At 55.0% G+C, this 25,989-nt stretch overlaps 2 protein-coding genes across 7 annotated transcripts; one reads left to right on the top strand and one right to left on the bottom strand.

Moving 5' to 3' along the window:
• The first annotated feature begins 1,470 nt into the window (after window positions 1-1,470).
• Window positions 1,471-4,706, top strand: LOC311633618 (class I histocompatibility antigen, Gogo-B*0103 alpha chain-like). 6 transcript variants are annotated; one of them, XM_084906555.1, is made up of 8 exons: window positions 1,471-1,628; window positions 1,745-2,029; window positions 2,270-2,545; window positions 3,099-3,374; window positions 3,496-3,586; window positions 4,023-4,054; window positions 4,202-4,249; window positions 4,396-4,706. In XM_084906555.1, exons 1-8 carry the CDS (start codon window positions 1,556-1,558, stop codon window positions 4,398-4,400), a joined length of 1,086 nt encoding a protein of 361 aa, XP_084762681.1. In that variant the 5' UTR covers window positions 1,471-1,555; the 3' UTR covers window positions 4,401-4,706. The 6 variants fall into 6 exon arrangements, with proteins under 6 accessions (XP_084762681.1, XP_084762680.1, XP_084762683.1 ...); XM_084906554.1 differs by having other exon boundaries at window positions 3,496-3,600; window positions 4,022-4,054; XM_084906557.1 differs by having other exon boundaries at window positions 3,496-3,610; window positions 4,022-4,054.
• Window positions 4,707-6,345: 1,639 nt separating this feature from the next.
• On the bottom strand, window positions 6,346-21,965 carry NLRP9 (NLR family pyrin domain containing 9; the record flags this gene model as incomplete). Its single annotated transcript, XM_084861356.1, has 9 exons — window positions 6,346-6,713; window positions 8,314-8,484; window positions 9,152-9,322; window positions 11,541-11,711; window positions 14,932-15,102; window positions 16,171-16,338; window positions 17,405-17,566; window positions 19,212-20,775; window positions 21,686-21,965. 9 exons carry the CDS (start codon window positions 21,963-21,965, stop codon window positions 6,581-6,583), a joined length of 2,991 nt encoding a protein of 996 aa, XP_084717482.1. The 3' UTR covers window positions 6,346-6,580.
• Between the last annotated feature and the right edge of the window lie 4,024 nt (window positions 21,966-25,989).

The following is a 25,989-nucleotide window of genomic DNA, read 5'->3' as shown; positions in this document are numbered from 1 at the left end:
CAGAGTCCGCAACCCAGCAGGTGCCTCACAGGGAATGGAACCCTGACCTCCTGGTTGAAGGTCAATGCTCAGCCACTTAGCCACACCCGGCCTGGCCCACGGTTCCCTAACAGAATGAGTGACATAGACACGGGGAGGGCTGAGGCTGGGGGAACTGGCACGCACCTTCTCAAACCTGAACGTGAGCTTCTCCCTCAGGAAATGTCACCTGGCAGGGACCACGGACAGGCCTGCTGTCATGATGCAATACCAACCCCCGAGAGAAAACCAGAACGGTGGAACACACCTGTCCCACCACGTCAGCTAGACCCTCCCCAGTGCTGACACACTTCCTAGGGGCTCTGTGGGAAGAGACACAGAGGTGAGCGTGGAGGGCAGGTGACTAATGCATCTGCAGGGGAAGGGCTCTAGGACTTAGAGACACAGGGCATCACCTTCACTAACCTGCATGAGGACAGAGCCACCCAGCAAGACAGCCCTGGGGACGGTGACAGAACAGAAAAGGAAACATTCACTATTCCACAGCCAGTGGGGCTCGGTGTTTGAACATTGATCTATGAACCAGGAGGTCACAGGTAACCTTTTTGTCTGAGCATATGCCTGGGATGGAGGCTCCATCCCCAGTGTGGGGTTTGTAAGAGGCAGCTGATCAATGACTCTTTCTCATCATTGATGTTTCTATCCCTCTATTCCTCTCTGAAATAAAAAAATATATATTTAAAAATTAAAACAAGTAGAATACAATCGATATGATCACACTTTGCAAATCCCTTTTCAAAAAGGACCACAGGTGTGGCTGTAGTGACCATCAGAGGAGAGCATTCGTACTTACCTGAAAAGGTCAGGAAAACACTGCTCCTGCCCATGTCTGTGCGGCCCTCTATGTCTTAATAAGCTGGCGCCACACCAACAGATCAAACGCAGAAACAAATATGAAACCCAGCGTCTCCTGGGGGGATGGGCAGGATGTGACAGGGGAGCAGGCCCCTCCTCTCTCTTCCTTCACCTGGGAAATTGGTGATTTTCACAAAAACATGACCCTGTCCCCATCTCCCAGGCAGTGATCATGCGGCGTGAGTTCACACTTGTTTCCCCGTGTGGTTCCGTGAGTGGTGACTGTGACAGAGGGAACCACAGGAACAAGGTTATTGGGGGCCTCCCCCCTGTGTGAGGCTGCACAGAGATGGTGAACCCCAAACCTTGGAAAGTCCCTGAACAGCACAGCGCCTGGGCCAGGCCTCGGGGGACAGGGGGACGGGCGCCCCGCGCAGGAGGAGGGTGAGGACCGAGTCCAGGGTCCAGGCCTGCGCTCAGGTCTCAGCGGGGCACAGAGTCTGGGGGGAAACTCCCTGGTGGGGACTCCCCAGCTTCCTGGTTTCACTTCTCCTCTCCCAACCTGTTTCGGCGAAATCTTCCTGAATACTCGTGACGCAGCAAGACCTTTCACTTCCATTGGCTCAGCGGCTTCTAGAGCAGCCAATCAGCGTCCCCGCGGCTCCCGGTTATAAGTCCTCCGCGGAAGCGCCCGGACTCAGACGCGCCCCAAACCGCCAGGATGCGGGTGCAGAGGCCCCCCACCCTCCTCCTGCTGCTCTCGGGGGCGCTGGTCCTGACCCCCAGCGGGGCCGGTGAGTGCGGGGTCCGAGGGGGCGGCTGTGCGGGGAGGAGCGCGGGGACCCGGCGGGGGCGCGGGCCCGGGAAGGCACGTGTCCAGCCCGGGCCCTGCCCTCTGTCCGCCCCCCAGGCCCCCACTCCCTGAGATATTTCAAAACCGTCGTGTCCCGGCCCGGCCGCGGGGAGCCCCGGTACCTCTCCGTCGGCTACGTGGACGACACGCAGTTCGTGCGGTTCGACAGCGACGCAGAGGATCCGAGGGAGGAACCGCGGGCGCCGTGGATGCAGCAGCCGTGGGTGGAGCAGGAGGACCCGGGGTATTGGGACCGGGAGACGCAGATCAACAAGAGAACCGCGCAGACTTTCCGAGTGAACCTGCAGACCGCCCTCCGCTACTACAACCAGAGCGAGGACGGTGAGCCGCGCTCCGGGCCCCTCAAGATCCCCCTCCCCACGGACGGGCCGGGGTCGCCCCGAGAGTCCGGGTCCGAGCGTCACCCCGAGGCGGCGGGACCCGCCCGGCCCCCCACCCCCGGGAGGAGCCCGCGGGGACTGTGACCCGATTTCACTTTCAGTTTTAGATTCAGTCCCCGCGGGGCGGGCTGACCTCCGGGCGGGCTGACCTCGGGGCGGGCTGACCTCGGGGCGGGGTCAGGGTCTCACACCTTCCAGTGGATGTCTGGCTGCGAGGTGGGACCGGACTGGCGCCTCCTCAGCGGGTACGAGCAATTCGCCTACGATGGCACCGACTACATCGCCCTGAACGAGGACCTGACCTCCTGGACCGCGGCCGACATGGCGGCTCAGATCACAAAGCGCAAGTGGGAGGCGGCGGGTGAGGCAGAGCATCACAGGAGCTACCTGGAGGGCCGGTGTGTGGACTATCTGCGCATGTACCTGGACAAAGGGAAGGAGACCCTGCAGCGCGCAGGTACCAGGCGCCCCGGGGCCGCCCCCTCTCCGCGGGGCTGGAGCTCCTACAAGGAGACAGGACAGGGGGTCAGTGTCAGACACCCCTCCTTGGGGTCAGGGAGGGGGAGGGCCCTGAATGTCCAGGTTGGGTTTAGAGGGACTGGCCCTCCTCTCAGGGACAGTGAGGAAGTGGGCTCCCCTGGGGTGCAGAGAGACTCCCCTGAAATAACCAATTAGATGTTCCCAAGGGGACCTTCTCTCTCAGGCCTTGTGCGCTGCCCCACACCCCTGTGTCTGAGGCCTGGCCCCAGCTTTACTGAGTCACATGGCCTCCTCCCAGGTCAGGACACAAACCCCATTTCTCCCTCAGAGAGACCTGGGCTGTGTCTCTCTGATTCTAGAACTTTCTAAAGACAAGGAAGTCCTTCCAAGAGCCTCTGTCCAGGCTGGTGTGTGTGCTGTGTGCTCCCTCCCCACCCAGGTGTCTGTCCACTCTCAGGATGGTCACATGGGCCCTGATGGAGTGTCCCATGGAGGATGCAAAGTTCTTGCATTTTCTCCCCTCCCCTCAGACCCTCCAAAGGCACACGTGAGCCACCACCCCGTCTCTGCCAGTGAGGTCACCCTGAGGTGCTGGGCGCTGGGCTTCTACCCTGCGGACATCAGCCTGACCTGGCAGCGTGACGGGGAGGACCAGACCCAGGACATGGAGATGGTGGAGACCAGGCCTGCGGGGGACGGCACCTTCCAGAAGTGGGCGGCCGTGGGGGTGCCCCCTGGAGAGGAGCACAGATACACGTGCCATGTGCAGCACGAGGGGCTGACCAAGCCCCTGACCGTGAGATGGGGTGAGGAGGGCCGTGGGCACACAGCCTCTTCTCAGGGCAGCGGGGCCCTGGGGGACCTCAGTGGGGTGGCGGCTGAGGCCTGGGGTCAGGGCCCTCAACCTCCCTTCCCTTCTCCTCTCAGAGCCTCCTCCTCAGACCTTCATCATCATCATCCTGGGCATCGCTGGGGGCCTGGTCCTGCTGGGAGCTGTGGCTGGAGCTGTGATGTGGGGGAAGAGGCGCTCAGGTGCGCAGGGGTGGGGTCTGAGTGTCCCTCTGGGGGTTCAAGCCCAGGTAGACGTGTGTCCCACCACATTCCCGGGAGCAGCATCCCCACATTGTGATGGCCAGTGTGGGGCTCTGCTCACACTGACTCTGTAATAAGGCCGGAGGGAAGTGAGGGACCCACTTCTCACCTGATGATGCTGGTGGTGGGGACCCAGTTCTCAGCAGCCCCAGCTCAGAGGGCAGGTCCCTGCTGAGCACAGACCTCCAGGAGGGTGGGGGGTCCAGTCCCCATACATGTCCTTTACTCATGTGTCCAGATCCTGCCCTGGGTCTGTACACACGCTTCTGGAAACTTCTCTGGGCCCACAATTAGGGCTTCCTCTAGGACCTCATGGCCCTGCCTCCTCCCTGGTCTCTCACGGGGTGTTTTCTTCCCGCAGGTGGAAAAGGAGGGAGCTATGCTCAGGCTGCCAGTGAGTATGGAGGGGTGACCCCTGAGTCCCTGTGACAGTGCAGATGGAGCCATAGGGGACCCCACCCCCATAGTTCCTCTTAGTCTCCTACCCTGGGGCTCTGACCAGGTCCTGGTGTGTCTCTCCCCCCCCCACCCCCCCCCCCAGGCAGTGACAACAGCCAGGGCTCTGATGTGTCTCTCTCAGCTTCTAAAGGTGAGACCTGCTGTGAGGAGGGGTGGAAAGAATGTGGGCTGGGTTGTAGGGAGTCTGTGGGACACTGTGAGCATGAAGTGGGCTTTGAGAATGTCACCAGTCACAGCCACTGCCCTGAATCTTTTCTTGATGATTGTCCTCCACAGCGTGAGGCCGCTGCCTTGTGGGGACTGAGTGATGGAAGGTGTGTTCCTGCTCCCACTTCCTGACTCAGGACCCACTGATGGGGGTCTGGCCCCGCCCCGCCCCCCCCCCTCTCCTGTCAGCAGAGGTGGCTAGGCCCTCCCCGTCCCCATCCCTGCCTTTCCTCCCTGGGGCTCTGAGCTGCCATTTCCTGCTCCGGATTGAAATGAGATGCTGATGTGACTGTTTGTTCATTTTTTGCCAAGGAGGCTTGGGGGTTAATTAAAGGGGAAGCTCCTAAATTCTGAGGGGAAATAAATTGAAGCTCCAAGAACTTTCCAGGTCTCGTGTGTTTGTTGTGCTGAGCCTGTCACAGGGGGGACAGGAGGGGCAGTGAGGACAGAGGGTGGACGGGGCCTGGGCCTGGTCAGTGCGCAGTGCATCGTGGGCTTTGACGTGGTCACCCCTCGGCCGGGTCACCTCTGCTCCTCTGACCTTGTCCCTCAGGGGAACCCTGTCCCACCAGGACCTGTGGTCACAGGGACTCCCATCCCCCAGGCCTTGTCATGTGTCCTAAAGCAGTGCATCTCCAGGAGCCTGGACAGCAAGCCTTCCTGGGGCAGGGCAGTTGGGCTCAGGCCTGGGCCTGCCCTCCGCCCTCCTCTCCTGGGTGTTTATTTCTTTGCTTTGGTGGGTGTTATGCCTGTGCCTGTTCTTGGGTGTGAGTTCTGGCCTCACTCTCTGGGTGTCCCCGAGTGACAGGGCTGGAGTGTGGGGAGTGCTGTGGAGAGGGGTCCGCTGTGGGGTGTGGGGAGGGAAGATGGCTGTTTTGTTTGAAAATATCCACATGAGGATATTTTACATTGACGTTTAAGGAGAGAGGACGGGGAGGGGACAGGAAGAGGCAGACACACATCCATGTAAGAGAGAGGCACCTATGTGTCGCCTCCAGCACCGGGATCATGGAGCCTGCACCGAGGTACATGCCCTTGACCGGAATCCCACCTGTGACCTTCAGTCCCAGGGCTGCTCTCTCCATTGAGCAAAGTGGCTGGGAGAGGAGGGCATTGCAGTGTGGTGGTCAGCAGGGGCCTCATTGGGAACGGGACTTCTTACAAAGTATTTTAGCCCTAGCCTGTTTGTTTCAGTGGCTAGAAGGTTTGGTTCAGTTGGCCTGCAGCCGGAAGGGTCCCAGGTTCGATTCTGGTCAAGGGTATGTACCTTGGTTGGGGGCACATCCCCGGTAGAGGGTGTGCAGGAGGCAGATGGTCAATGTTTCTCTCTCATCGATGTTTCTAACGCCATCCCTCTCCCTTTTTCTCTGTAAAAAATCGATAAAATTTTATTTTTAAAAATCTAACTTGAGAGCAGAGAACTAATAGTGCCACGTTGGGTGGATGTTTGCAGTCCTGATAACGATGGTATCTAAAACCCATGGACCCCTTGTTGAGTCCATGGGGCAGACACTCAACACTCCATCAGAAGTTGACATAGGCCGAGACCGGTTTGGCTTAATGGATAGAGCGTCGGCTTGGGGACTAAAGGCTCCCAGGTTTGATTGGGTTTGATTCTAGTCAAGGGCATGTACCTTGGTGGCGGGCATATCCCCAGTAGGGGGTGTGCAAGAGGCAGCTGATGACTCTCTCTCATCAATGTTTTTAACTATCTCTCTCCCTTCCTCTCTGTACAAAATTAGTAAATTATATTTTTTTTAAAAGAAAAAAAGAAGAAGTTGACATAGTGTAGAACTGTATGCCTGCCCCCTGGTGTCAGTGCATGTCATAGCTACCGGTCAAACGGACTCATTAATACAGACAACAGTGCAATGATTGCCGGGGGGAAGGGGGTTAGGGGAGTAAAGGGGGCAGACACTCAACACTCCATCAGAAGTGTCTGAGGGTTGTGGTCCCCTCAAACCCACGCTCCCACGTTCGAAGACATCCATGAAGACGGTGAAGGCATGCTTTTCAAAGTGTGTATCCCTTTAATGTGTCTGTTCTTCGAAGCATTACCAGGTGGGGTGGGAATTTCAGGGATGGGGGATTGAGGTCTCGGTTACAGACGGCAGGGCCCCGCTGACTCACACGCCACAGTGACTTGGCTAGAAGGCTGAGGAGGAGCAGCTAGGAGCTCCCAGCGCCCACCGCCACAGTGGCCAGTTTGCAGGACTGGATGTGCCCGGAGGAGATGACGCCCGGGTGCTCCCTGTCAGACGAACACACCTTTCAGCATCAGCTCATCTCTGTCCCAAGGTTTAGTGCAAATGGTCAGTTGGAGGTTCTTCTCTTCCACAGCCCTCAGCAGGTTCTGGGTTTCCTCGTCAAATGCATCTTTGTCCAGCCTGGGGAGATAGACATCGTTGCCCTCTCTGCACCCCAATGCCTCTCTCCCCTAGACTTGCACGGAAGGTGAGAAGTGGAGCCAGACTCATGGACACAGAGCATAGACTGACAGCTGTCAGAAGAGGGTGAGATTGGGGGCTGAGTGAGAAGGGTGAAGGGATTAAGCAAAGAAAAAAAGAAAGACGCATGGACACAGACAACAGTGCGATGATCGCCAGAGGGAAGGGGTTTAGGGCAGTAAAGGGGAATAAATGGTGATGGAAGGAGACTTGACTTGGAGTAGTAGCAAACACACAATCTATATATATAAAAGCCAAACAGGTGAGAGCCTAAGTGCTACTCTTGACTCAGGAACAGACATCTGGGTGAAGACTGCTCAGCTGTCTACAGAACCCTCCCATCTCTGAGCCGGATTGCATCATTTAGGGGAAAGTAAGTAGAAGAGAGTGTGTCTAGCAAAAAAGTGCTTAGGGCCTGACTGTTGTGGCTCAGTGGATAGAGTGTCAACCTGCAGACTGAAAGGTCCCGGGTTTAATTCTCGTCAAGAACATGTACCTTGGTTGCATGCACATCCCCAGTAGGAGGAGTGTAGGAGGTGGCTGATCAATGTTTCTGACTCTATCCCTCTCCCTTACTCTCTGTAAGACATCAAAGTGCTTCTCACCTGGGGCAATTCTGCCTCTGAGGGGACATCTGCCAATGTCTGGAGACATTTTTTTAAACTTCAGGGAATGGAGGGAACAGCCAGTCTTTTTTCAAATTAATTCATTTTTGTTGAAATGTGATTGACACATAACACTGTACAGGTATAAGGTATGTAACAGGTTGGTTCAGTAAATCTGTGTACTGCAATATGGTAATCTCCATCACATCATATATTATAGTTATAATTTTTCTTGGTGAGAACAAATAAGATCTAGTCTCCTGCCCTGGTTGGTTTGGCTCAGTGGATAGAGCATTGTCCTGTGGACTGAAGAGTGCAAGGTTCATTTCTGGTCAGGGCACATGCCCAGGATGTGGGCTCCATTCCCAGTGGGGGGCGTGCAGGAGGCAGCTGTTCAATGATGCTCTCTCATCATGGATGTTCCTATCTCTCTCTCTCCCTCTCCCTTGCTCTCTGAAATCAATAAGAATTTTAAAATGGGAACTTCAAAGTTGCTAAGAGAATAGATCTTTTTAAAAAATACTTTTTTATTGATTTCAGAGAAGGAGAGAGAGAGAGAGAGAGAGAGAGAGAGAGAGAGAGAAAGAGAAACATCCATGATGAGAGAGAATCATGGATCGGCTGAGTCCAGCACGTCCCCCACTGGGGACTGAGCCCACATCCTAGGCATGTTCCCTGACCAGAATGGAACCGTGACCTTTAGGTTCAAAGGTCAACGCTCAACCATTGAGCCACACAGGCCCGGTTGATCCTCACGACTGGAGAGAGGTGCTAGGAGCGTGTGACGTGCAGGTAGACACCGGGGAAGCTGCTCAGCATCTTGGCTGCAGCCCAGAGCTCTGCAGCCCCAGGTCCACTGCACCAGGCTCAGCAGCCCTGCCTGGAGCCCGGCATCTCCCTGGGGTCACCCTCCACCAGGACAGGCGCCCGCTCACCCCAGCAGCTGCAGGGCACAGTCCTGGTGGCCCAGGGCTTCACACAGCGCCGCCATGCCATCGCGGTCCAGGCTGTTCCATTCCAGGTTGAGGCCCCGCAGGGACTTGCAGACGGTGAGGGCCGAGGCCAGGTCCTCGCAGCAGGCAACGGTGAGCTCACACAGCTCCAGCCTGCCACAGAGAAGCACACCAGGGGCACCGCCCCACTCTGGCTGGGCTGCGAGGTACGCTATCGCCAGACGCCCCTTCCACACATCTGAGCAGGAGACTTGATGGTCTCGACCCGTTGTTCTTAACGGGGGCCCCTGTGTCCCCTGGGGGACAGGTGGCAATGTCAGGAGACATTCAACACACAAGGGGGTGCTACTGGCACCTGGTGGGTAGAAAGAAGCCAGGCCCTGACCGGTGTGGCTCAGTGTATAGAGTGTCGGCCTGCGGACTGAAGGGTCCCAGGTTTGGTTCCGGTCAAGGGGATGTACCTTGGTTGGGAGGCACATCTCCAGTGGGTGGTGTGCAGGAGGCCGCTGGTCAATATTTCTAATTCTCTGGCCCTCTCCCTTCCTCTCAGTAAAAAAAAAATCAATAAAATATATTTTTTTAAAGGAAGAAGCCAGGGTCGCAGCCTAACATCCTACAGTGCACAGGACAGTCCCCTCTCCCCGTCACAACACAGAGCGATCTAGTCCCAAATGTCACCAGGCAGAGCCCAGACTGGGAGCCCCTGGTCTCCCAGGACAGCATTTTACTTGGTTCCGGACCCTTCCGTGCTGGGAATCCCCAGCTCTTCCTCTTCTTGAAACGGGAAGCTTACCCACAAAGACCGTCAGCACACACTCACCCGAGATTCTCCAGTTTACAGTTAGGGTGCCTCAACGCCCCACATAACTGTCTGACCCCTGCATCTTGTATTTTGTTGTCCCCAAGCTTCAGAGTCCTCAGATTTCCGTTGCTGATAAGAACCTCAGAGAGGTCCTCACAGCAGCCAGGAGTGAGGTAACAGCCCGCCAACCTGGGGTGGGGGAGAGAGACACACACACAGACACAATCAGGAGTCCAGTCTCAATCACCTCAGCTTGCTTTCACTTCCTGCTATGAAGGATGAAATGCCTGAGTGCTTCTGAGATGATGATGGTGATGGCGGTGACAGTGATGATGCTAGAGGTGATTTGGAAGTGGTGATGGTGATGCTGGAGATGATGGTGGTGGTGATGATAGAGGTGGTGGTGGTGGTGATGATGATGGTGAGAAAAAATAAGATCTAGTCTCTTGCCCTAGCTCAAGTGATAACGGTGAAGGGATTAAGCAAAGAAAAGAGGCTCATGGACACAGACAACAGTGTGGTGATTGAGAAGGGTGAAGGGATTAAGCATGACCGCCATATGCTGGAGGCGATATGGAGATGATCGTGGTGACAGTGATAAAGATGATGGTAATGATGGTGATGATAATAGCAATGATGGTGGTGATAAGGATGATGGTGATGATGGTGGTGATAATAGTGATATTAGTGATAATGGGGGTGGTGATGATCATAATAGTGATGATGCTGGAGATGATGGTGGCAGAGATTATGGTGATGGTGGTAGTGATGATATGGTCATGGTGGTCATGTTAATGACGATGATGATGATGATGGTGGTGGTGGTGATAATAGTGATGATGATGGTGATGAAGGTTAGGTGATGTTGACAGTGATAATGGTCATGGTGGTGTGGTGATTGTGTTGATTGTGGTGATGATAATGGTAATGATGGTGACGGTGGTGGTGATGGTAGTGGTGATAATAGTGGTAATGAGGGAGATGAAGGTTAGGTGATGGCGATAGTGATAACGGTCATGGTGGTGATGGTGATGATGGAGGTGATGATTGTGGTGATGATAAAGATTCTACAACTTCTCAGTTCCACCTCATCAGCCCAGTTACTCTGGGCTCCCTGCCATTCTCCTGCCCTCATGGCCTCTCTGCCCGGGCCCTGCTCTCAGTGCACTCACTGGTGGGAATGCTTTGGGCTCCAATACCAGCAGGGCTCTCCTCACACCCTCCACATCTCTCCACCGATGTCACCTGTTGGTGAGGACCGCCCTGAATACGTACATAGTATCATGCCCCAGTCTCCTCTCTACATGCTTCCCTGCTAACATACATGTGAGTCTGTGTATGCATGCATGCATACATGTGTGCATGGCTCTGGCATTCATATATGCATGTGAGTGTCTGTGGGCATGCTTATATAGGCACATGTACATGCACATATGTGTAATATATCTGATACATATAGGTGTATGCATGTATTGCTGTGTGTACGCTTATCTGTGGTTCTCAAGCAGAGATGATTTTTGCTCAGGCCCTTCCCAGCGGGTATTGGGCAATGCCTGGGGACATTTTTGGTGGCCACACTAGGACACAGGGTGCTACCCACATGCCTGTTCCATTAAAACAGCCTACACAGCACAGGACAGCACTCCCATGGCCAAGAATGATCTGGGCCAGATGTCAACCATACTGAGGCTGGGAAACCACCTTATATACACAAATACACAATTATCTGCAGCCTCACACTCACGTGTGTGTGTGTGTGTGCTGGGAAACCACCTTATATACACAAATACACAATTACCTGCAGCCTCACACTCACGTGTGTGTGTGTGTGTGTGTGTGTGTGAGTGTGTGTGTGGGTGTGTGTGTGTGAGTGGGTGTGTGTGTGTGTGCGTGTGCGTGTGGGCATATGAAATTCCATCAAATCGAGTTCTACAGAAGCAGGAATGTTGGAGCCTTCCTGGTACCACGTTCCTCCTCTCCCCACAGCAGGAACGAATGCTCCACGAGGCGCCTCCTGCCTTTACCCATCCAGCGCCTGTCACGGGCACAGCATCGGCAATGTTTCTGATTGTGGGTCATCCCCAAGCGGGGCCTCGTGCAGGTGGGCGGTACCCTCACCCTCGGGGAGAGGGGCGCCCCCACACGCTCACCCGGCTAGTCTAGGGCACAGAGGACCCGGCACCCAACTACAGAGGAGCCTGTCCCACCATCCCCGGCGCCCTTTCATTAAGACGCATGCGCATCAGCGCACCCCTGGCCTTCCTGGAAGCACCAGGCGGGGTCAGCACTTAGCCTCATGGGTTTTTTCCCAGCAGGCCCCGTGCTTTCCCTCCTTCCTGTGTCCTTCGCAGGGCAGGGCGCCAGCATCAAACCCGCCTGACGTCCGTGTCCCTGCAGCCAGACCTACCACAGCTGCTGTAGGCAGCAGCCTGGCTGCCCCAGCGCTTCACAGAGCAGCTTCACTCCGCGGTCCTCCAGGAAATTGGAGCCCAGGTCGAGGAGGGACAGAGTGGAGCTCCGCACGAGGGCTTGGGCGAGGTAGTCACAGGCGTCGGAGGTGAGGCAGCAGTACGTCAGCCTGCAGAGACACACGCACATGCGCACACGCATAGTCAGCCTGCTCTCGCTGCTCGCGGTAACGGTTTCCTGAAGGCCCGTGCGAACGCCTTGCCATCCCTCCCACCCAGCGCTCACCGAGTACAAACAAGAGGATTAGAATGTGTACAAGCCCCAACCGGTTTGGCTCAGTGGATGGAGCGTAGGCTTGCGGCCTGAAAGGTCCCCAGTTCGATTCCAGGCACATCTCCAGTACGAAGTGTGCAAGAGGCAGCTGATCGATGACTCTCTCTCATTGATGTTTCCAACTCCCTCTCCCTCTCCCTTCCTCTCTGTAAAAAAATAAATAAATAAATAAATAAATAAATAAATAAAAATAAACATAAAATGTGTGGCAGGTGCCCTGACTGGTGTGGCTCCGTTGGTGGGAGCGCTGTCCCATCCAGCAGAAGGGCGCAGGTTCCATTCTTTTTCAAAATATATATTTTATTGACAGAGAGGAAGGGAGAGGGATAGAGAGTTAGAAATATCGATGGGAGAGAAACCTACTGGGGATGTGCCCGCAACCAAGGTACATGCCCTTGACCGGAATCGAACCCGGGACCCTTCAGTCCGCAGGCTGATGCTCTGTCCAATGAGCCAAACTGGCCAGGGCCGCAAGTTTGATTCTTGGTCAGGACACATACAACAGTCAACCAACCAGTGTATGCATCAGTAAGTGGGACAACAAACAGATCTCTCTCTCTCTCTCATCAATAAATTAACTGAATAGTTTGGTTTTGATGTTTACTATCCCTAGAATTTATTTTACTGTTGAATTTCAAAGTCTAAAAAGTCATCTCACCCCTGGCCAGTCTGGCTCAGTGAATAGAGCATTAGACTGTGCACGAAAGGATCCCGGGTTCAATTCTGGGCAAGGGCATGGACTTTGGTTGCATGTTCGATCCCAGGGCCTTGTCAGGAGGCAGCCAATCGGTGTGTCTCTCCCACATTGATGTGTCTCTCCTCTCTTCCACTCCGTAATTATCAGTCAATAAAATTCATTTAAAGTAAGTAATTAAAAGTCATCTCAGTAACAGTATTCCAGTCCTCTGTATGTTAAATGCCACTGTGTGTGCAATGCATGTATCTGTACACACCTGCATGCCTGTACACACACACACACACACACACACACACACAAATAAAAGTTGGGTGTGTTTTTCCCTCACCTCACCTGAGGATGTGTTTATTGATTGGGTGGGGGAGGAGGAGGAGAAAGAGAGAGGCATCGATGTGAGAGAGAAATATCCACCCGTTGCCTCCTTTGCCTCCGGTAGGTGCACTGAATGAGGGGATGGAACTGCACCCCGGGTGTGTACCCTTACCGGAATCGAACCTGCAACCTTTTGGTTCAAACCAACCAACGGAGCCACCAGCCGAGGCAAAGAGAAGGCCGGCTTCTGGAGGCCCCTCTGCTCCCATAGGTGTGACTGCCTCAGGCAGCCCCGAGTTTTTCTGATTGAACCCCTTTTCCTGTGGCCCCACAGGCAAACCAAGCCTGCGCCCTGCTGCCCTCCCGCCCAGCGCCAGCACAGGGAGCCGTCCCCTCAACAACAGGGCCTGCGAAGCCCTGCTCCTGAGAGGAATCCAACAAGCACCTTCTTTTCATTCTGTTTTGCTGACGCTCTATCCACTGAGCCAAACCGGCTAGGGCTCTTTTTCTTCTTCTTCTTCTTTTAAATATTCTGTCAACATTTATTTGGTAGTGGCCCCGGCCCCGCCCCTGCCCGCCCCCGTCCCGCCCCCACTCAATCTCCAGCCCCTTGTCTCCAATCTCCCATCCTGGGTCTCCACAGACAACTGGTCACCCCGATCCGGCCTCCGGAGACCAAGTCCGGGCCGGGCCGTCTGGGACCAGAGCACCAGGCAGCCGTCCGTCCCGGGGCCCCGGCGCCGGCAGTTTGGGGCCGCGGACACCGCGCTCCTTGGTGGGGGGGAAGAAATGGGGAGGGGCCGGCCCTCAGCCCCCCTGGGAAAGGGGCCACATCCGCCGCCCCCACCCCCACGTCCCTGTCCCAGCCCGGATCCCCCAGGCCCCGCGGGGTTCTGGAGGGGAGGCCAGGATCGCTGAGCCGGCGCGCAAAGGAAGGAGCGGACACCGCGCCGCAGGCTGCCACGCGTGCGCGCTCCCCCCGCCTTCCCTCCCTCCCCGGGCTGCAGCCCCCGCACCGGGCCGGGCCGTCGCGGGAGGAGCGGGGCCGGAGCCGGACAGACCCTGGTCCGGGCTGACGCTCCACAGATGGCAGCAGGAGCCGCTCTGCCACCAACGGAGCCGGAGCCGCGGGCCAGAAGCAGGCCGCCTGGGAACGGGTCCCCCCCCCCCCCCCCGCCCCCCGGGCTCCCCAGGAAGGGAGGGGGCGGCCCCCTGGCGGCTCCGGGCGCTCTGACCTCCTCCCCACACACACCCCCTTTGCAGCCCTGGCCTCGCCCCCGCTCCGCCCCCACCTCCCTCCCCCACACCCCTCCCCGGGAAGGGAAGAGAACATCACGGGGGTGAGAGAGCTGCGCACACGTGGTCGGGGCGCTGGAGGGGAAGGGCCCCTTTTTCCTTCTCTTCTTTAAAATATATTTGTACAGCCCTGACCGGTTGGCTCAGTGGATAGACCGTCGGCCTGCGGACTGAAAGGTCCCAGGTTTGATTCCGGCCAAGGGCTTGTACCTTGGTTGCGGGCACATCCCCAGGGCGGGAGGGGATGCAGGAGGCAGCTGATCCATGATTCTCTCTCATCGATGTTTCTAGCTCTCTTTCCCTCTCTCTTCCTCTCCGTAAAAAAATCAATAAAATATATTTTAAAAATAAAATAAAATATATTTGTATTGATTTCAGAGAGGAAGAGAGAGAGAGAGAGGGAGAGAGAAACATCAATGATCTATTACATCCCATGGAGATCTTCAGTTTTGGGTCACAGCGTTAGGAGCTCCTGGTTCTATTTCTTTATTGGTCTCAGAGAGAAAGGGAAAAGGAGAGAGAGAGAAACATCCATGATGAGAGAGAATCATGGGTAGGCTACCTCCTGCACGCTCCCCACTGGGGATGGAGCCCCCAACCCGGGCATGTGCCCTGACGGGGAATCGGGGAATTGAACCCAGACTCTTCAGTCGCTAGGCGGAGGCTCTATCCTCTAAGCCACCCCGGCCAGGGCAGCTCGGGGAGCCTGAGAGCCGGCAGAGGGGACCCTGGGCCGCCCAGACTCACTTACAGCAGCGACTCCAGCGCGCAGTCCGGCTGCTTGAGCCCCTCGCTGAGGAGCAGGGCGCCGCTGTTCATCACCGGGTTCTCCATCAGCGACAGCAGCCGCAGCCGCGGGCTGCCCGCCAGGAGCAGCGCCACGTCCTCGCACGCCTCGTCCGTGATGTCGCACTTGCCCAGCCTGCACCGGGGCGGGGGGGGGGCGGGGGGGGGCGGGGGTGGACACGGGGCGCTGGGCTCATTGGCAAAGACAAACAGAACAGACGGGGCCGCCAGAGGGGAGGGGCTCGGGAGCCGGTGGGAAGTGCCAGGTATAAACAGTCACAGGCACTGGCCTGAGTGGCTCAGTGGATAGAGCATCAACCTGCGGAGTGAAGGGTCCCGGGTTCCATTGCCCTCAAGGGCACTTGCCTGGGTTGTGGGTTCCATCCCCAGCGGGGGGTGTGCAGGAGGCAGCTGATCAGCGGTACTCTCTCATCATGGATGTTTCTCTTTCTCTCCCTCTCCCTTCCTCTCTGAAGTCAGTAAGAATATAAAAAGTATATTAAAATAACATAATGACTGTGTGTGGTGCCAGGTAAGTACTAGGCTTGCTGGGAGATCGCTTTGTAAACTATATAAATGTCCAATCACTAGACAATACAGCTGAAAGTAATATGTCATTGGATGGCAAGTATAATTGAAAAACATATATATATATTAAGATTTCTCAACAGCCGAAAGAGTGGATAGAGCATCAGCCTATGGACTGAAGTGTCCCAGGTTCGAATCCAGTCAAGGGCATGTGCCTTGGTTGCGGGCACATCCCCCGTGGGAGGTGTGCAGGAGGCAGCTGATCGATGCTTCTCTCTCAATGATGTTTCTGACTCTCTATCCCTCTCCCTTCCTTTCTGTACAAAAGCAATAAAATATATATTTTTTAAAAAGAAAAGAAAAGAATGACTGTTGACATTTCTCTGCATCTGGATATGTAGGGGGGGGGCTGGGGGAGCATGCTGCGGCCATGAGTGGGTGGAGGTCGGGGAGCCGCTCAGTAGCGCCCCCAACAGAGGATTAACTACCTGGCGCTCAATCTGATGAGCTGATTGCTTGTCCACCGCTCTGAGGCTGAGAAAACCCCTCTGAGCCCCAATGCGGTTAGAGAACCACCTCCTGGCCCTCTCCCGGGGACGGGCGGGGGTTCAGGTCCCCAGAGGGAACTCTGAGCGTCACAACCGTGTTGCTCCCCACGGCCACCCCCCGGACTCACATGAGCTGTTGGATGCTGCACATGGGGTGCCTCAGCGTCTCGCTCAGCAGCGCCACCTCCTGGGCGGACAGGTCGGAGCCGTGCAGGTTGAGGTAGGTCAGGTGGGGGTTGTGAAGCAGCGCCTTAAAGAAGTCCGCGCTCTTTCCCACGTCGGAGACGAAGTTGTACCTGCCCAGGGCGAGATGGGGGGCCAGGGGGTGAGTGCCGAGAGCCCAGCGGGCACCTCCCCCATCTCCTCCTGCCCGTCCCGCTGGACCCTGGCTGCTGGGAGAAACCCGGTCCCTCCCGCTACAAATTCTTCCCCCCGGGTCCCTGGCCCCGGACAGGCATGGCTCGCGGTGCGGGTCCTGACTGGGAACTGAACCCCAAACCTACGTATGTGCCCTGAGCAGGGGTTGAATTCAAAACCTGTGTATGTGCCTGGGCATTGAACCTGCAACCTAGGCCTGGTGCATGAATCCGTGCTTGGGTGGGGTCCGGCCACCCTCGACAGGGGGAGGGGACATGGGCAGTTGGCCGGCCTGCCTGATGGTTGAACTCCTGGTTGAGGGGACAATTTGCATATTAACCTTTTACTCTATAGGATAAATACTGAGTGGCCAGATGATTATGCGTTCAGAGATCATCATCATCTGGCCACTCAGTGTTTATAGACCAGATTGCATACTAACCATACTTACTTTTTTTAAAGATTTTAAAAATTAGTTTTATTGGTTTTTTAGAGAGAGGAAGGGAGAGGGAGAGAGAATGAGAAACATCGATGAGAGAGAAACATCGATCAGCTTCCTCCTGCACACCCTCTAATGGGGATGTGCCCCCAACCAAGGAACATGCCCTTGACCAGAATCAAACCGGGACCCTTCAATCCACAGGCCAACACTCTATCCACCAAGTCAAACTGGCCAGGGCCATGCTTACTTTTTTAAAAGCCAGAATGGAGAGGATGCGTTTCAACTATGAAAAAAAAAACAAACAAACAAAAAACAGGTGAGCCGAAACCAGTTTGGCTCAGTGGATAGAGCGTCGGCCTGTGGACTGAAGGGTCCCAGGTTCGATTCTGGTCAAGGGCATGTACCTTGGTTGCAGGCACATCCCCAGTAGGGGGTGTGCAAGAGGCAGCTGATGGATGCTTCTCTCTCATCGATGTTTCTACCTCCCTATCCCTCTCCCTTCCTCTCTGTGAAAAAATCAATACAATATATATTTTTTTAAACCAGGGTGGCGCTGCACTTACGCCAGCCTTTGGAGTCTGCAGGAGGGCTGTGCCAGCGCCTTCCAGAGGACCGCCTGGGCGGCCTCGTCGAAGTGGCAGTCGTCCAAGTGCAGCGTCTGGAGGTCCGGGCAGTTGCTGAACACGTAGCACAGCTCCCGCCAGCAGGAGAGCTTCTGGTTGTAGCTGCGGGAGACACACACCGCGCCACACCCGTGGCCACGCTCACTTCGGGCCGTCCTCGGAACAGGCAGGACTCCGCTCCCAGAGCCTCCCCCCGCCCCCCCCCCCCCGCTACCGGGCACCCCGCAGATAAACTGAGTCAGTGTGGCTCAGGGAGAGCAGACCCGGGGGCCACAGCCATGGGATCAAATCCCATGGGAGCCGCCGGTGAGCTACGTGACCCGTGCCTGCGACTCGGTCTCATTCTGCCTTCTTCTCCTCCTCGTTGAAGGGAAAACACTTCTTTAAAAATACATAATTTATTGATTTTTCACAGAGAGGAAAAGAGAAGGATAGAGAGTCAGAAACATTGATGAGAAACATCAATCAACTGCCTCTTGCACACCCGCTACTGGTGATGCGCCTGCAACGAAGGTCCCTGCCCTTGACCGGAATCGAACCTGACGCAGGCCGACGCTCCATCCACTGAGCCAAACCGGTTTTGGCTGAAGGGTTAACACTTGATTTTTATGAGCAAAGGTTGATGCTGGGTGATCCATCAGTGAATGGGGAATCGATCCAAAAACGTGACCGGGCTGAAACCGGTCATAAAAATTGGCCCCTTGGGAGTTCCACCTACAGGGAGTTTGAGCACCACTTGCTATGACATGCACTGACCACCAGGAGGCGGCCGGGGACCAATGAAGGCCCTGCAGCCAGGCCTAGGGGACCTTACCCTTATGAATTTCTTGCATGGGGCCTCTAGTAAGAAAGAGAAAATCCATGCACACTGAGTGGCCCGATGGTGATGATCTCTGAGCACATAGCAATCCGGCCACTCGGTGTATTAGTATCTCCAATGGGCACCAAAAGCATTCCAGGCAGTGGCTTGAGATCAACCAGCTATTTGTCCTGAGCTTTCTATCAGCTGGTGCAAAGGGGACAACTGATCAGGTGCAGGGTTTATAGTATCTTTGATATCACACAAACGAGGTGCTCAGGAGAAGGACACGGAGAGGCCAGATGAGTGTGCGTTCAGCGATCATTGCCATCTGGCCACTCTGCATGTCACTGCTGCTTTTTTGTTTGTTTGTTTGTTTTTTCTAAAATATACTTTTATTGATTTTGTACAGAGAGGAAAGGAGAGAGATAGAGAGTTAGAAACATCGATGAGAGAGAGTCATCGACCAGCTGCCTCTTGCACACCCCCACTGGGGATATGCCCGCAACCAAGGTACATGCCCTTGACCGGAATCGAACCTGGGACCCTTCAGTCCCCAAGCCGACACTCTATCCATTGAGCCAAACCGGTCTCGGCTGTTACTGCTGTTTTTGTTTGTTTTTTAAACTCGATTTTATTGCTTTTTTAACAGAGAGGAAGGGAGAGGGATAAGGAGTTAGAAATATCGATGAGAGAGAAACATCGATCAGCTGCCTCCTGCACATCCCCCACTGGGGATGTGCCCCCAACCAAGGTACATGCCCTTGACAGGAATAGAACCTGGGACCCTTGAGTCCGCAGGCCGAGGCTCTGTCCTCTGAGCCAGACTGGTCAGGGCGGTTGCTGTTGTTTTTAATGAAATTCCCAGTGGGGAAGGCAGAAAGCCAGCCACAGAGGTGGATGAAGGGGGCGTGGGCGTGGGCGGGGCGGGGGGGGGCGGGCACTCACTCTAACTGGCCTCTGAGGTCCTCGACCAGCACATCGCCCAAGCTCAGGCGGAGGACCCGCAGGTTGAGGGCGTGCGGGAAGCAGGCGGCGTAGACCAGCAGGTTGTCGGAGGAGTCGATGCACACGTCGATGTGGCGGAACAAGCTCATCACCTCCGTGGCGAAGTCTGGGTCCTGCGCCTCCAGCACGGCGGGGCACAGCTCCTGGAAGCGGACGGGCAGCTCACCGCGCTCCGCCTGCTCGCTCAGGCCCCGCAGGCACGCGGCCACCTCCCCGCGCAGGCCCTCCGCCAGCGGGAACCCCCAGGCCTCCCGCAGCAGGCCGGCCACGCGCTCCGCGGTGAACCCGAACAGGAAGAGCGCCATCTGCGCCAGGTAGAAGGGCGCCTCGGTCATGGCCATCGCCACCAGCTGCGCAGCGCTCCCGATGCGGGGCGGCCCCGGGTCCTGGGGGCGCCTGAGCAGATACCACAGGGCCCCGCAGCACACCTGCACCAGCGGGTGCGGGAACACCCAGCGGTTCCCGTTCTGCCTCAGGAGCTGCATCCTCACCCAGGCCAGCGCGTGCGTATCGGCCACCCCGTGCCGGCGCAGGTGCCACGAGTGGAACACGAACCTGCCGGCCCACGCGCCCTCGGCCGCCAGGGCGCACAGGCCCCGCAGCCGGCTCCGGCCGTGGCCCCGGGGCCAGCCGGCGCTCTGGGGCTGGAACGCGCTGAGCAGGAAGGAGGCGTAGAAGCTCGTGAAGCTCTGCGTGTGCACGCAGAGCGGCCGGCGCTTCTGCAGCTGCTGCTTCAGGCTGGCGCACACCAGCCAGCACGCCAGCGGGTACTGGCACAGCGTGAACGCCGCTGGCGAGTCCTGCACCACGGCGAAGGCCTGCGCCGCCTGCTCCCCGTCCGCGAAGAAGCTGGAGAAGTAGCGCCACTTCTGGTGGCCCGAGAAGCCGGGCAGATACACCCACACCGGGTGGGGCAGCAGGTGGCGCAGCTTGCGGGAGCCCTCGGGGCCCAGTGACACGAGCAGCGACGCCTCGGGCAGCAGCGCGCGTTGCAGGAGGCTGCCCAGCACAGTGTGCACGGGCCGCGGCCGCTCCACGTCGGCGCACAGGTCCTCGTCCATGTCCACGGCGAGTGTGAGCTCCTCCAGGCCGTCCACGATGAAGAGCACCTTCTCGGGCCGCGTGAAGACGTCGTGGACGGGCTGGGAGGCCGCGGGCCAGTCGGCGGCCAGCAGGCCGGCCAGGCTGATTTCGCGGAGGTCGTTGAGCTCGGCGCAGCTGATGAAGAAGACGAAGGTGAAGCGGCCCTGCCAGAGGCGGCCCGACGCCCACTGCAGCATCAGCCTCCGCAGCAGCGTGGTCTTGCCCCCGCCGTCTGTGCCCAGAAGGGCGGCGGTGACCGAGTGCTCGCCCGCGCTGTCCGCCGCGAACGCCGCGCTCAGCTCCTCGTGCTCCATCCGGGTGGACTCGACGTAGGTGTTCTCCGGCACCACCAGGCACGTCTCGTGCTCCCACAGGTCCGAGAACTTCCTCTCCATGTGTCTCTTGTACGGGTTGATCTTATCTGGGGTCAGAAGGGCAGAAGACAAGGCAGTTTTACTTATTTTTTTAATATATATATATATATATATATATATATATATATATATATATATATCTCTTATTGATTTTTTCAAAAATAAATTTTATTGATTTGTGACAGAGAGGAAGGGAGTGGGATAGAGAGCTAGAAACATCGATGAGAGAGAATCATGGACCGATGACTCCTGCATACCCCCAACTGGGGATGTGCCCACAACCAAGGTACATGCCCTTGACCGGAATTGAACCTGGGACCCTTGAGTCCACACGCCAACATTCTATCCACTGAGCCAAACTGGTTTCGGCTGTTGATTTTTTTACAGAGAGGAAGGGAGAGGGAAAAGGAGTTAAAAACATCTATCAGCCACCTCCTGTACACCTCCCACTGGGGATGTGCCCACAACCAAGGTACATGCCCTTGACCTGGGACCCTTCAGTCCGCAGGCCAACGCTTTATCCACTGAGCTAAACCAGTTTTGGCTATTGATTTTTTACAGAGAGGAAGGGAGAGAGAGTTAGAAACATCCATCAGCTGCCTCCTGCACACCTCCCACTGGGGATGTGCCCGCAACCAAGGTACGTGCCCTTGACCGGAATCGAACCTGGGACCCTTCCATCCGCTTGCCGATGTCTATCCACTGAGCCAAACCGGTTTCTGCTAAATTTATTTTTTTATATATATTTTTATTGATTTCAGGGAGGATTGGAGAGACAGAGAGAGCTAGAAAGAAAAATCCATGATGAGAGAGAATCATTGATTGGCTGCCTCCTGCATGCCCCCTATTGGGGATTGAGCCTGCAACCCAGGCATATGCCCTTGCCTGGAATGGACCCCGAGACCATTCAGGCCGACGCTCCGCCCACTGAGCCACACTGGCCAGGGCCACACTTACTTCTGATCTCGTCCTTGGCCTTGGCCCAGAGGTCCCTCCGGTTGACCTGCGGGAACAGCCGCAGGGCGATCTCCCAGGCCTGCTGGCCGGGGTAGTGGCTGCACAGCAGTGTGGCCAGGTCGTCTCTGGACACCTTCTTCAGCTCTGGCCACAGGATCCGCGGGAGGTCGGACAGCGCGGGCTCTTGCTTGAGGAGCTCCTTGAACTTCCAGAACTCATCCTTTTTCAGCTGCTTCAGGTACCACAGCAAGCAGACATCGGAAAAAAAGGATTCAGCCATCGCATCCGAGGACAGTGAGCCCCGGCTCCTCCGGGGAGGGAAGTCTTAAAAAGCAAGAAAAAAATAGGTGATTCCTGGGGAAGAACGAGGAGATGAGGGAGCTAGAGCTCAGCCGTCGAAAGTAGCTTCAGTCTATTATTTTTTTAAATATATGTTATTGATTTTTTTTTACAGGAAGAGAGAGGCATAGAGAGTCAGAAACATCAATGAGAGAGAATCATCGATCAGCTGCCTCCTGCACACCCCCTACTAGGAATGTGCCCGCAACCAAGGTACATGCCCTTGACCGGAATCAAACCCTTCAGTCCACAGGCCGACGCTCTATCCACTGAGCCACACCGGTTTTGGCTCAGTCTATTATTGACAACAGAGGCCCGGTGCACAAATTCATGCGCAGGTGGGATCTCTTGGCCAGGCAGGCAATCAGGCCTGTCTTGCCCAGTCCAGGGGGAGGGACTGTGGGAGGTTGGCCGTGGAAGCACATTGACCACCAGGGGGCAGTTCCTGTGTGGAGTGTCTGCCCCCTGGTGGTCACTGTGTTTCATAGCAACCAGTCAAGCAATTGTTCAGTTGACCCATTTTTTATAAAAAAAAGTTTCATTGATTTTTTACAGAAAGGAAGAGAGAGGAACAGAGAGTTAGAAACATCGATGAGAGAGAATCATTGATCATCTGCCTCCTGCACACCCCCTACTGGGGATGTGCCTGCAACCAAGGTACATGCCCTTGACCGGAATCAAACCCAGGACCCTTCAGTCTGCAGGCCAATGCTCTATCCACTGAGCCAAACCAGTTTCGGCACAGTTGACCCATCTTAAGAGTGTCTTAGGCTTTTATATACATAGATATCCAAGATTTGGAACCAACCCAAGTGCCCATTGATAGACGGTGGGATAATGAAGATGTGGTGCAGTTCGGTGGCATGGCTCAGTGGTTGAGCATTGACCTATGAACCAGGAGCTCACAGTTCGATTCCCAGTCAGGGCACATGCACAGGTTGTGGGCTTGATCCCCAGTGTGGGGAGTTCAAGAAGCAGTCGATCAATAATTCTTTATCATTGATGTTTCTTTCTCCCTCTCCCTTCCATTCTGACATCAATCAGTAAAAATATATTTGAAAAAAAAAGAAGATGTGATGCAGTCCTGGCCAGTTTGGCTCAGTAGACAGTGTCCGCCTACAGACTGAAGGGTTCCAGGTTCGATTCCAGTCAAGGGCCCATGATAGGTCATAGGCTTGATCCTGGCACTGGTTGGGAGGCAACCAATTGACGTGTCTCTCCCATCGATGTTTCTCCGTCTCTCTGTCCCTTACACTCTCTCTGAAAACCCACGGAAAAATATCCTCAGGTGAGGATTAATTAATAAATTTAAAATAAAAAAGAAAACGTAGCCGAAACGGGTTTGGCTCAGTGGATAGAGTGTCGGCCTGCGGACTGAAGGGTCCCAGGTTCAATTCTGGTCAAGGGCATGTGCCTTGGTTGCGGGCACATACCCAGTAGGAGGTGTGCAGGAGCAGCTGGTTGATGATTCTCTCATCGATGTTTCTAACCCTCTTTCCCTCTCCCTTCCTCTCTGTAAAAATCAATAAAATATATCTTTAAAAATAAATAAAATAGGAAACTGTGTTTTATGGGTATTCTAACACAATTAAAAAAAAAACTTGTGTCATAAAGCTTTCCTCTAAACGTTGCTCTCTCGCTGAAACCTCCTTCTGAGCACAGTGCGCCTGTGTCCTGAAGCCCCTCCCATGCCGGCAGGTCAGGCCCCACCCCCTGCCCCGCACACAGCAGCGCCCAGACGTGCCCCCCCCAAAAAACAAACAAACAAACAAAAAAACAACACACGCTAAATCTCATCACCGCCTGGGCACAGCCTGCCTCGGCCTCCACAACTCACAGCACCTGACCCGCCCCTCTCCTTCCACCTCTGCGGCAGGCCTGGCTGGCATCACCACAAATCCTCCACGTGTGGTTTAGGCCAGGGGTCGGCAAACTCATGAGTCCACAGAGCCAAATATCAACAGCACAACGATTGACATTTCATTTAAGAGCCACATTTTTTACACTTAAACTTCTTCTTCTTTTTTTTTTTTTTTTTTAATATATTTTATTGATTTTGTACAGAGAGGAAGGGAGAGAGATAGAGAGTTAGAAACATCGATGAGAGAGAGTCATCGATCAGTTGCCTCTTGCACACCCCCTACTGGGGATATGCCCGCAACCAAGGTACATGCCCTTGACCGGAATCGAACCCGGGACCCTTCAGTCCCCAAGCCGACGCTCTATCCATTGAGCCAAACCGGTCCCGGCCACTTAAACTTCTTCTAATGCCACTTCTTCAACATAGACTCGCCCAGGCCGTGGTGTTTTGTGGAAGAGCCACACTCAAGGGGCCAAAGAGCCGTATGTGGCTCGTGAGCCGCAGTTTGCCGACCACGGGGTTAAGGGTAAATGAGGGCCACTAGAACTTCCGGATGGAGAAAAATGAGGCGCTGGAAGCCAATCAGAAGGCAGGTCTCACACGTAACCCTCCCCTTTGCCCTCCGCCCCTCCCTCCTGTAATCCACCCGAAACCTGGTTTCCATCCTCCCAGGTTCCATGAATCTCACAATTACCACTGAGAGACCGACCAAGTCTAAGACTTTGACTTGGGGATCTTTATCTCTCATTAGTTCCGATAACCAAGGTCCTCCAACTCTGTCTCTGATTCCATTTTGTTTTAGTTGACTTATTTTTTAAAATTTATTGATATGAGAGAGGGAGAGAGAGAGATCTGCCGCTCCACTTATTTATACATCCATCGGTTGGTTCTTGCCTGTGCCCGGAGAATCAACCCATATCCTCGGTGTGTGGGGAGGCTGCTGTCAGCACCTGAGCTCCGACTCCATCGAGGGAACCTCAGTCCTGTCCTCCCCCTAGCTTAGCACCGGGAGCACGGAGGTCCCCAGGGAAGGGCTGGGTGCACCGTCTCTCTGGGAATATAAATGCTTTCCCCCCAGAGTATCCTTCCCACCATCAGGGGGGCAGACTGGGTTCTTTGGGGTGTGGGTACCTCATTCGTTATGCACAACAGACCTGCGGAAAGGAAAGAAAGAAGAGAAAGAAAGAAAGAAAGAAAGAAAGAAAGAAAGAAAGAAAGAAAGAAAGAAAGAAAGAAAGAAAGAAAGAAGAGAAAGAAAGAAAGAAAGAAAGAAAGAAAGAAAGAAAGAAAGAAGAGAAAGAAAGGAAGAAAGAAAGAAGAGAAAGAAAGAAAGAAAGAAAGAAGAGAAAGAAAGAGAGAGAGAGAGAGAGAGAGAGAGAGAGAGAGAGAGAGAGAGAAGGAAGGAAAGAAGGAAGACATCCTCACCCAATCTGGCAGCTGGTCCTCCAGGCTGGTCCTCATCAGAGAGCATCTGTGGGCGCCAAGACTATAAGACCATGCCTGCCCTCTGATTGGCCGTGGAGTCTCTCCCTCCCATTGGCCAGCGTGACTCTTGATTGATGAGGCGGAGGGTGATGGGAAACTGCTGCGGCTTGTTTCAGGTGCGAAGGATCTTCCCCGCACATCCCCTGGCACTACCCTAGCCTCGCCCTGTCCAACCTCAGCCAGCTCTGGGCTTCAGCCAACTGTGCTCTCCCCCCGCCAATGGCGGCCACTCTGCCCATGACCTGAGCCCCTGCTTTCCCCACTCCCGCTTCCCGAGGAAGTTATCTTCCTTAAATATATATATATAATGGTTAATATGTATATATACCATATAACCATATATATGTATTAACCATATATATATGGTTCTTTTGGGTGTGGGTACCTCATTCTTTATGCACAACGAACCTGCAGAAAGGAAAGAAAGAAAAAGAAAGAAAGAAGAAAGAAGAAAGGAAAAAGAGAGAGAGAGAAAGGGAGAGAGAGAAAGAGGGAGAGAGAGAATACAAATATATATATATATATATATATATATATATATATATATATATATATATATGTATTGATCTCAGACAGAAAGAGAGAGGAAGGAGGAGAAACATCAATGATGAGAGAGAAT

Source organism: Pipistrellus hanaki, assembly GCF_964339955.1.
Source record: "Pipistrellus hanaki genome assembly, chromosome: 15".
Lineage (NCBI taxonomy): Eukaryota > Metazoa > Chordata > Mammalia > Chiroptera > Vespertilionidae > Pipistrellus > Pipistrellus hanaki.
The sequence above is the reverse complement of the archived record's forward strand: the minus strand, read 5'-3'. Positions and strand labels throughout refer to the sequence as shown.